Here is a 12,056-nt window from a genome sequence, read left to right as displayed (position 1 = left end):
CTTGTTACTATTTTCCATTTTCATTTATTCCTTAACCAACTGCAATATATTTCTGGCCCATCACAGCACAAAAATGGCTTTCTTCAACTTACCAATGTCTTCCTATATGCCAACTCTAAAAGCCTCCTCTTGGTTTTCATCCTACCCAACCTCTTTGCAGCATTTTCTTAAGCGACTACTCTGACTTTGCACCAGCATATAACACTGCTGGTCAGGGCCTCCATGATAATCTTCTCACTTCCCTTGGCAATGCACTTTCCTGGACTTTCACTTTCGGAACTGATTCATTTCAATTTCCTTCCTTGGTTCCAACTCCTACCTCTACCTCTTAAATGTAAGCAATGCCCCAGGATTCAAGTCCAGCCTTCTACCCTTTCTGGTCAACAGTCATTTCTCAGAAGATATTACTCATCGTCAAAATTCCAACAATGACCTCAGTGAACCATTTATATATGTCTCTAGCCTTGAGCTCTCTCCTGAGTGTCAGCTCATATCTACAGAGTTGTCCTGCTGGAAAACTGAACTCCATACATCCCCAAATTCATTCTCTTCATCCAAAAACTCACTCCACCTCTCAGCTTCCCTTAGTAACATCAGAGACTTACCCTCGCTGGAAATCCCAGTCAGCTTCTCCTCCTTCCTCTGTCTTATCCCCACAAGTCACATAAAATCTGCCAAGATCTGTCTCTTCCACTTCTGAAATGCCTCTTGAATCCATCCCCCACAGCACTGAGCATCCTCATACATACAGCAATGAGCATCCTCATACATGGTAAACACTAAGTTTATGTTTCTTTCATTGAATGGAATTATGCATTTACATGAATAAGTGTTACCAATATCTTGCCTCATTCAGCATTTGCATTTTTTAACTCATTACTATTGAGGAGTGAAGAGTTTTGCCTTATTAAGGGAATTTTAGGCATTACCAAGCAGGTAAAGGAGACTGTTCTTATTGAATATGTTGTTGAGACAGGCTGAAATTATACTAATGTTCATTTCTGATGCTGCCCTTAAACTTTGGTTTCTTAAGGAAAAAATGGCAAAGGATAGCCTGTAGCTTTATATGGCTTCTATAGACCTATTTGCAGTTGGTGGCCTAATCCTGGGTGCCTCTTCAAGCAAAGGAAAAGTCTTCTTACCCTAAGAGCTCACCCATCAGACCCTAAACTTAATTTCAACCTGACCTTTCTCTGTGATAAAGGTCCCCAATACGTATTTGTGTTTTCTAGTAAAACTGACACTACCTTGGTTAGTATTTGGGGGTTTTTTTCCTCATAACCTCATTAGCTTATATTCAAAATGTATCCATATGTTTCCAGTGTTTTTTCCAATTCTAACAAAGAAAGTTCTAAGAAGGACCCAAACCTTCAGAATATCTATGCTTTACTTGTTGGAAGTAGTTTTACATATACCATCTCAACATGAACTTGAAAATAAATTAACTCTAGGCTTCACAGCCAGCACCTGTCTTTTCAATAAGCAAATTAATATTTTAAAAGAACATTTCTTCAAAGTGCCAGTCTATGTTCGATACAGGATACAGGATGCTTGGGGCTGGTGCATGAGGATGATCCAGAGAGATGATATGGGGTGGGAGGAGAGAGGGGGATTCAGGATTGGGAGCTTGTATACACCCGTGGTGGATTCATGTCAATGTATGGCAAAACCAATACAGTATTGTAAAGTAAAATAAAGTTAAAATAAATAAATAAATAAAAGAGCATTTCTAATTACCTTCTCTGTGTAATAGTCATTATATTACTTAAACAAATAATGGATTGGTCACCCTGAGGTGGTGAAGCAACAAAATAATCCCAGACTGGTGAGAAAACTTTCTTAGCCAGATCATAGTTACCAGTCTGATAGGCAACCTGCAACAGAAAGCACATTCTCTTAGGCATAACTTGAATTTGGGGAGTGTATACTTTCAACAAGAATTCTGAGAAGGTCCAATCACACTCTAATTTCCTACAAAATTATTCACATTGGCTGTTCTGCTCTACAGGGCCACGGCAAGGGAGAAAGACACATTTTGAAATCTCTTTTATTTCTAAATTGCATGGAAATTTGAAACTCTGTAAGGATGTTTCAAATTCTCATAAGCAAAACAAAGATCACATCTGAGCCAAATTAATTTCATTTCCATCTATCTCGGCAGTGCACTCCATTTATTACAGACACTGTTATAATGAACAATCTGTTCCAAGAGAAACAATCAGATTTCCCAAACCCAAAATATGAAATATACTTCATTCTTCTCTGGTTCTGACTGACGCTTTCAGAGCTTTTTTGGCAACAAAGGCTTCAGAGCTGAAAAGAGTAAGGAATAAAACACCATAATGTGTTTTAAGTTTCACACATTCACCATTTGGCGAAATAACTGACTTCACTGAAAAAAACCTAGAAGCTTGTAAGAAAAAACCATCAACTTACCTATTTCTTTTGGTGGGATATATTTCTTTAACTGTATCTCTAAAAATCACTCTATCCAAATATGTGTGACGATATGAAATCACACCACATGAGTTATATGATGCTTCAAGTTCTCAGTGTAAGCAGGTAGGGTATTAAGTATAAATAAATTCATTAAGTATGTAAATGACATGTTACTAGACTATATTCCACACAAGGGAATAGCTTACAGGGCCAGAACTTTTAAAATCTGCCAAGTCAATACTCATAATCAACCAACCAGTAAACTTTTATGAAGTTTCTACTTGGTGCTAAGCACTGTAAATCTAGATTCTTCAAAGCTTAAAACAATTTCATACTCCATGAAACTGTAATCAAGTTACAGTGGTAAAACACATGAAATTACAGAAAAATTGCAAATAATCACATCATAATTGTAGAGACTTAAAAAAGGAGAAATGAAGACTTCAAGGAGGAATCAGGGCTTGATGTAAACCCTAAGGCAGGGATAAGGTTCAAATGGGCACAGTTTAGATGGAATCTGAAAAAGATCCTGTGAAGGAAATTGCCACAGGGCGTTTGAGACTGGAAAGACAGGTAAAAATTTGAAGAAAAGTAGGGCTTCCCTTGTGGCTCAGCTGGTAAAGAATCTGCCTGAAATGCAGGAGACCTGGCTTTGACCCTGGGTTGGGAAGATCTCCTGGAGAAGGGAACGGCTACCAACTCCAGTATTCTGGCCTGGAGAATTCCATGGACTATATAGTCCTTGGGGTCACAAAGAGTCGGATGTGACTGAGTGACTTTCATTCACTCAGGCAGTATGGTGGGCTTTCCTGGTGGCTTAGTTGGTAAAGAATCTGCCTGCAATGAGGGGGACCTGGATTCAATCCCTAGGTTGGGAAGATCCCCTGGAGGAGAACATGGCAACCCACTCCAGTATTCTTGCCAGAAGAAATGATGGACAAAGGAGCCTGGCAGGCTGCAGTCTATTGAGATCGCAAAGAGTCAACATGACTGAAGCAACTAAGCACAGCACAGGCAGTATGACTGGACAGGTAAAGTGAGACAGGATTTCAGAAAGTCTTGAAAATCAGATGTGTGTGTGTGTGCGTGTTTGCTCAGTTATGTCCAAATCTTTGTGACTCCATGGACTGTAGCACACCAGGCACCACTTTCCATGAGATTTCCCAGGCAAGAATACTAGAGTGGGTTGCCATTTCCTTCTCCCAGGAATCTTCCTGACCCAGGGGTTGAACCCACATCTGCACTGAGGGAGCAGATTCTTTACCACTGAGCTACCTGGGAAGCCCTGAAAATCAGATGGAAGTATTTAAAGATATCAGGTCCTGGACCAAGCATTTCACATGCATTATTGCATTGACTCTTCATTACAGCTCTGTGAAGTGAGCTCTATGAGTGTCCTTGTTTTCCAGATAAGGAAACTGGGGTATTGACAAGTAGAATAATTTGTACAGAGCCAAATACTCAGTAAAAAATAAATAAAATGAAAAAGTAGAATCAAGACTTAGTGTGATAGATGAGGTCCCTTCTCTGCGCCACATTGGGCAAATGAAAAAGTCGGACCAAGTGGTCATTAAAACACCATTATAATTCTAAGATTCACCATGGAAAATGATAACAGATGATGTGTAAGGGAGTTGGTGAAACTATAATTGAATGTTCTTTCCTTTTAAAATATAGCTTTTTAAAAATAGTTATTTCTGAGTCACTTTGCTGTACAGCAGAAATTGGCACAACACTAAATCAACTATATTTCACTTTTTATAAAAAGAGTGAAAACATAAAAATAATATTATTTGTTCAGTCAGTGGACATTGCAAAACAAGAAAAAATGCCATGATAAAATTAAAGGTTTATAAATTCATGAGTCTGTGTGAGTTAACAGATGAGTGCTTGATATTCGCAGGTTCAAAGATGGTTAAATAGTAGTCATGTGCAGAATAGACTTTAGAGGGGGGGAGTTTAAAATGAGAAAGCAGCATTAAAAGAGGGACTTCCATGGTGGTCCAATGGCTAAGACTCCACACTGCCAATGCAGGGGGCCCAGGTTCGATCCCTGGTCGGGGAACTAGATCCCAGAATGTTTATGTGGGTTTTTCCATAAGATGCTATGGAACAAACATTTTGGCCAACCTAATACATTCCTTTCCAGCACCCTGGCAAGCTCCTCCTCTTCTCCTCAATCTCATAATACTGGTGTTCACCAGGGCTGAGTCTTCTGATCTCTCCTCTCCTCAGCACTCATGTCCTTGCTGCTATTATCCAGCCCCATGGCTACAGTTGTCACACGACTATTCTCAATTCCCTCTGCTACCCAGACCTCTCTCCCAAACTCCAGATTCACGTGTCTAACTGACTATTCAACAATTCTCTCTGAATATCTAATAAACATCTAACCTTAACATGCCCCCAACTGATTTTTTTATCTTTCTCTGCACCACCCATAGCCATCCCCAACTCAGCTGTGGTCCAAGTCTGTCCTTCTAGTTAGTTGGCTAAACACCTTCAAGGCATCTCCTATTTTTCTCTATAAATTGTTTCCAACAGGAATTCTTGTTAACTCCTCCTTCAAAATATATCCAGAATCTGGCCACTTCTCATCTCATCAACTACTATCACCCTGGCCAAGCCACTCCCATCTCTGACTGGATGACAGCAGTAGGTATTCAACAGTTCCCTCTGCTTCTACAATCATGCCTTATGGTGCATGCACAACACAGCAACCAGGGTGAGCCTTTGAAACAGAAGTAATGTCATGCTGTCTTATTACATCAAACTCTCTCCAGTGCTGTCCATTCCACTCACAGTAAAAGCCATACTTACTACAATGGTCTGGAATTCTTATCACGATCTACTTTCCCCTCTATCCGCTCACCTTTTACCTCCCTAAGCAATCCTTTGGGCCCCTCTAATGCAGTCATTCTGGCCTCCTTGCTATTTATGTTATACCAAGTACAGTTCTGGAATCCTTCAGGCTTTTCTTCTAGCTCTTTCTGTGGAATCTTCTTTCTCCAGAGCTGCTCCCTCACCTCCTTCAAATGTCTGTTCACATCTCGTCTTCCAGATGACATTTTCTCTGTTCAGCTTACTTAACACTGTAACACTGTAGTTTACTTTCCTTTATCCCACTTTACATTTTCAATTCCTCTGACTGTATTCTACGCTATCTTTCCATAGGACTTACCTTCTAACATACTATTAATAGGCAATCTATTTTTTTACTATGTTCATTTGCTATTTACGTACCTCCTACCATGGCATTTTGCTCATTTCACTTAGAACAGTGGTTCTCAAAGTATGGTCCTTGAACCATCAGCATCTGCCTCACCTATGAACTTGTTATACATGCAGACTTAACAGGTCCTATCCCACACCAAGTGAACCATATACTCTGTCGGTGGGGGCAGCAATCTCTTTAGGCCAGCACTACAGATCATTCTGATTCAGGCTCAAGTTTTAGAATCACTAGCTTACAGCAATGCTGGGCACAGAGTAAGCACTCAATAATAATGTGTGAAATGAACTTAAAATTCCTCTTTTCCTGATAATTTCCCTCTTTATACGGAAGAGAACACCCAGAAGGTGTGCTATAAAATAACACAATTGATTGGCCCAGGGTGAGTGCCTGACCCAAGCTGGGTCCACAGCAAAGCAAGATGGACCCCATACATACACACACACAGTCTGCTTCAGGTGTTAAGGCTGAAGACATTACATGCACCAGGAGGATCTAAGAGAAAGTTTATTTTTCACACAAGGGACTCCCAGGGAGAGTCCCATAGGCAGGCACAGGCAGGCCCAGGTTTTCCTGGGCAGAGTAGAAGGAATAGGTTGGGCTTTGTTAGTGGCTGGACTGGGCACAGTTCCCGCCGGCTGGCACATTTAAATTTCCTGCAGGCACCAAAGGAGAAGGTGAAGTCAGAGACCTCCCTAGTAGCCTGCTCAGGTATGGGGCCAAAGGAACAAAGAAGGGTGAGATTTAAAAACAAGTCAGTGGCCAAACATTAAAAATGAGATCAGACTCTTTCTTACATTGGGTGAACCAATGCAGGTCTCTTTCCCAGAAATTTGGAATCAAGATTACGACATAGCTAACCAGTTCCAGAATATGGCTGAAATTGAGATATATACAAAAACATTCAAGGGGCTGCCATATTCCCTCCAGAGATGGAAAGGAAAATCAATATTGAAAGAGAGAAAAAGAAAGTAAGTGTACAGAGTATCAGAGGTATGAGGCTTACAGCTGCCTGAACTTTGCAGCCTTCCCAGGGCCTGGCTGCATTTCCCCAGGGGAGGATTTCTTGCAATCCGGGTCTTAACTGAAACCATAGGTCAAAAATCAACTAGAATGAGAGTTACTGTTGTGGTGATGAGACGGATTAAAAAAAAAAAAAAAACAGTTCAAATGAAAAAGAGATGATACCTACCTAACATAGAAGCTGGCACAAAACAAACATTGAATTTTTGTTCAAAGAGGGAAAAGAAGAGTTGAAACTTCTTACAAACTTTAAAAATGGGGATGACTACATTTTACCTGGTAGCTCTAGACTTTTTAATGGTCATAGACAAAAGGCAAACCTTTATTAATAAAAGAGTTTCAATGAATTCATACATGAATTGGAAAAAATGTACAAATTTCAGTTTCCTGCCACCACTGTGATTCCCGACCCAACATCAAACTCTACTGCTCCCACAGATCATGACGACCTATGGAGTACACCAACCTAGGAAGCAAAGAGATGGGAGAGATGTAAGCTCTAGATGAACTTGGCACATGTTAGATGGTGAACACATGATTTCCTGGGAACCTGGACAGAGCAGTTGAAAGGCATGAGCTGGTTCAAATGGCAGGCTTACCATCTACCACCAGAGTTCAGTTTAGTCGCTCAGTCATGTCCGACTCTGTAACCTCATGAAACGCAGCAAGCCAGGCCTCCCTGTCCATCACCAACTCCCAGAGTCCACCCAAACCCATGTCCATGGAGTTGGTGATGCCATCCAACCATCTCATCCTCTGTCGTCCCCTTCTCCTCCTGCCCTGAATCTTTCCCAGCATCAGGGTCTTTTCCAATGAGTCAGCTCTTCGCATCAAGTGGCCAAAGTATTGGAGTAACCTTGGGTAAATTACTTAACCTCCCTAAGATACTCTTTCTGGAATAAAATGAGATTGCCAGAGAAGGGTTAAATTCATCCGTTTCCTGAACTTGAAAGTAATAATACCACCTCTATCTTTGAGTTACTATAATCAATGGAATAATGAATGTTAAAATGTCTGTCAGGCAACAGTTTTTTAATAAATGATATTCCTCACTTCCTCATTTCAGCAAGTCATGGTGCCCACTTGCTATTTGATTTAGTAGTTCAATAATCCAGTAGTATGTGGCATTTGGTCTTGTATCCGTTTTACAGATAGGGAAATTAAGACCAAGCAATTTGCCTAAAATCCTACAATCCTGCTCACAGATTTCTAATTGTCTATATTTTATATCACATTATCTAGTCATTCCCAACTTAAAAGGGAATAATAAAAAGAAATGAGGCTATAAAGGGAATGAAATTGGAAAATAAATGTAGATAATATATAATTCATAAAGGTTCCTCAAAAAATTTTCCAGATAGCTTAAATTATTATAGTTTTCTACAGTAAGAGAAAAATCTAGTAAAGATTCACTTGACTTTATAGACTTTTTATTTATAAAATAATGTTTAATAAAAAGTACAACCAAAAACTCTAAGCCAAGTTATTCATAAACATTTAGCAAAGTAACTCCATATTTTACTATAAAATATTTATAATAATATTTTTTAAAGAACAGAATTATCTTGAAACTAAACACTAGCTACTCTTACAAAAAACAGCAGCTTTTCATCACAGTTCCAAAAGAAAGGTACATTTTCCTGCTAAAATTTAAAAGCTTAAACTCAAATTTTAAATGGAAGAAATTTTGCTTATCCAACTTAACATTATAAGAGAGAATGATTTTAGACTGTCATAAATGAACTACAGTACTGCAAATACAGTATCAGTAAAGAAACACAGGCCATTACTTTATGACACTTCTCATTATCCTAGCAGTATAGCTAGGACTTCGTTTTATTAACTTTCAATGAAAGTTATGCCAAATGAAGCCCAAGAGTCAAACCACTCCCTGGAGAAAAATTAAATCTTGATGAAATATTCGGTGCCTTACTTTGAAATAACTCCATCACTGCAAATTAGGATATATATTAGATTCCAAAGAAATCAAAACATCAGAAAACCATGAGCCCAAATGACATGCTAAACCAATGCTAGACAAATCCTAGCAATTCTCTCAATTAAATTTTCTTTGAAAAATACGATAATATAAAATTCCAGTTAGACTTTAGCCTATAATACTAATCAACTATTAAGAGGAAAAATAGCACAATAGAAATGGGATAAAATTTGGAAGAGCCAACAATAAACTTAAAATTATATGCTTGAGACTTGGGTCAATGAGTCATTTTTTTCTTGAATCCCATTCACTGGTGACATGTTTTAAGTCAGGCAATTATTTCAGCAAAAATGTCAATTCACAAGTATATCCATAACTAAGAACCACAATAATATTCATTAAATGCCTACTGTGGGGTAAGTGCTATGGTTAAATGTTTCACATGCATAATTCCATTTAATACTCATAACAGTTCTGGGAGGTAACTATTATTATTATTCTACTTCATAGATGAAGGTTAATTGACTAATATCACACAGCTAGTGTGAGGATCTGCATCTTAAACTCAGGTCTGTCTCTATGAACCCAGAAAATTCACTTCTATAAACCGATCCTAAGAAAATAATCATAGATGCAGTGAAAGATGCTCAATATCACCAATTATTAGAGGAATAAAATCAAAACTACAATGAGGTATCATCTCACATTGGTCAGAATGGCCATCATCAAAAGTCTACAAACAATAAACGCTGGAGAGGGTGTGAAGAAAGAGGAAACCTTCCTACAGTGTTGATAGGAATGTAAATTGGTACATCCACTATGGGAACTGGATGGAAGTTCCTTAAAAAACTAAAAACAGAACTAGTTCATGATCCAACAACCCCACTCCTGGGCATATATGTGGAGAAAAGTATAATTTGAAAAGATTCATGGACCCCAATCTTCACTGCAGCACTATTTATAACAGCTAAGACATGGAAACAACCCAAGTGCCCAACAACAGATGATTGGTTTAAGATGTGAGGTACACACACACACACACGCACGCACGCACGCACGCGTTCGCGCGCATGTGCGCATGCGCAAATAGAATATTACTCAGCCATAAAGAAGAATAAAATATTGCCATTCGCTGCAACATGGATGGACCTAGAGAATATCATAGTAAGTAAAGCAAGTCAGGCAGAGAAAGACAAATACTGTGTATCACTTACATGTAGAATCTACAATACAATGCAAATGAACTTATCTACAAAACAGAAACAGACCCACAGACATTGAAAACAAACATGGCTACCACAGGAGAAAAGGAGGAGGAACGGGATAAATTACGTGTGTGGGATTAACGGATATGAACTACTATACAGAAAATAAACAATCATCAAATATTAATACTTACTATATAGTACAAGGAACTATATTCAATATCTTAAAATAACTTACAATGGAAAGTAATCTGAAAAAATACATACATATATATATAAATCATGTTGCTATACACCTGAAACACAATATTGTAAAACAACTGATATATATTTTTTATTGAAGAATAATTATAATGTTATATTAGAGTCTGGTGTACAGCAATGTGATTCAGTCATATAGACACATATTCTTTTTCATAGTCTTTTCCATTATGGTTTATTGCACAATATTGAATACAGTTCCCTGTGCTATACAGGAGAACCTTACTGTTTAACTATTTTACATACAGTAGTTTGTATCTATTAATCCCAAACTCTTAATTGGTCCTTCCTCCACTCCCTTTCCCCTTAGGTAACCATAAGTTTGTTTCCTGTGTCTGTGAGTCTCTACTTTTGTTTCATAAACAAGTTCACATATGTCGTATTTTAGATTCCATATATAAGTGATATCATATGGTATTTGTCTTTCTCTTTCTGACTTACTTCATTCAAGTATGATGATCTCTAGGTCCATCCGTGTTGCTGCAAATGGCATTATTTCATTCATTTTTTCTGACTAGTATTCCAGTGTGTATGTGTGTATACACGTATACACACACACACACACATATATATATACTACATTATGACATTTTTAAAATGCAATACCATACAAATGGTAAAAATTATGTTTTGAAACAATACTTAATAGAGTGGAAAAAAGTCAGTTATGTAGTAAATAACAATTGGATGTAAAATAATATGTACACTATGACTAAAATTATATATTATACATAAATTCACACACTTGTATATGTGTCTACATGCTACACACATGTTGTGTGTAGACACATATATGTGTGTATTTGTATACATACAGGCTTCCTAAGTGGTTCAGTGGTAAAGAATCCTACTGCCAATGCAGGAGACATGTGTTTGAACCCTGGGTGGGGAAGATCCCCTGGAGATAGAAATGGCAACCCACACCAGTATCCTAGCCTGTGAAATGCCATGGACAGAGGAGCCTGGTGGGCTACCGTCATGGGGTTGCAAAAGAGTTGGACACAACTTAGTAACTAAACAACAAGTATACATATGCCTGCAAAGAAAAGGATATCTCTGGATTAGGGCTTCTCAGCCTTGGCACTATTGACATTTTGGACCAGATAACACTTTGTTGAGGCAAGGAAATGCTGTCTTTTGCATTGTAGCATGCTTATCAGCACCCCTGGCCTCTACCTTCCAGATGTCAGTAGCATTCCTCTAGATGGTGACCACCAAAAATGTCTCCAGACATTGATATATGTCCCCTGGGGGCCCAAACTGCTTCAGGTTAAGAACTGCTACTGGTTGACAGGAAAACAGGCAACATTTATTTCCAAAATTCTAAAATCAGTATGTGTTACATTTAAATGTTATTTAGCGCAGGAAAAAAATGTTATTATATAAAGCAAACTCAGGAGTGAGAGAAATAATGATTTATATTTTAGGAGACTAAACTGTGGCCAAGGAAAATATGTATTACAGGAGCTTCAGAATATGTGCTGTGACTGTTTTTTCATCAGAAATTACTTAGTAATTGGTTAACAGTATAAAAAATAGAGGAAGATATTAGGTGAAATCTCATCTACCTGCGTCAATAACATCCGAGTAGTAACAGCAGAAAGAGGTGGGTAAACCAGAATTGGTTTAGTTGTCTCGCCAATAGCATCACCAATCAGCTTTCCACTAGAACAGTAAGCTGCAACTGCAAAGACGTATTTTTCATTGGTTTCTAAACCTTTTACCTCAAAAACACTTTTGCCATCCGCTGGTATCTATTAACAAAAACATATTTCAAGTTATACATGGAAAATTAAAATAAGGGTTTTTTAATATAATTAAGTGATCTTTATAGGTTAAAAAAAAAGCTTTCCATTTACTGTAAGATTTTAGATATGACTCAAGTTGAAATCAAGAGAAATTCATTGAGACAGTGATTACATTAAAAAAAAAAAAAAACAGCAACACTCAGTTGTAA

General features: G+C 38.0%; 1 protein-coding gene across 8 annotated transcripts in view; it reads right to left on the bottom strand.

The window, feature by feature from the left end:
- CFAP54 (cilia and flagella associated protein 54) overlaps positions 1-12,056 on the bottom strand; it is a 330,206-nt gene that overhangs the window by 237,645 nt on the left and 80,505 nt on the right. For 7 of the 8 annotated variants that reach the window (XM_015094809.4, XM_060413069.1, XM_060413070.1 and 4 more), the window contains 2 exons: positions 11,668-11,853; positions 1,738-1,874 (listed from right to left, as the gene is read on the bottom strand). In XM_015094809.4, coding sequence (XP_014950295.2) covers positions 1,738-1,874; positions 11,668-11,853 — 323 coding nt within the window. The remainder of the gene's footprint in view (positions 1-1,737; positions 1,875-11,667; positions 11,854-12,056) is intronic. The other variant, XM_027967638.3, reaches the window with a different exon arrangement.

This window comes from Ovis aries, chromosome 3 (genome assembly GCF_016772045.2).
Source record: "Ovis aries strain OAR_USU_Benz2616 breed Rambouillet chromosome 3, ARS-UI_Ramb_v3.0, whole genome shotgun sequence".
NCBI classification, from domain to species: Eukaryota; Metazoa; Chordata; class Mammalia; order Artiodactyla; family Bovidae; genus Ovis; species Ovis aries.
The sequence above is the reverse complement of the archived record's forward strand: the minus strand, read 5'-3'. Positions and strand labels throughout refer to the sequence as shown.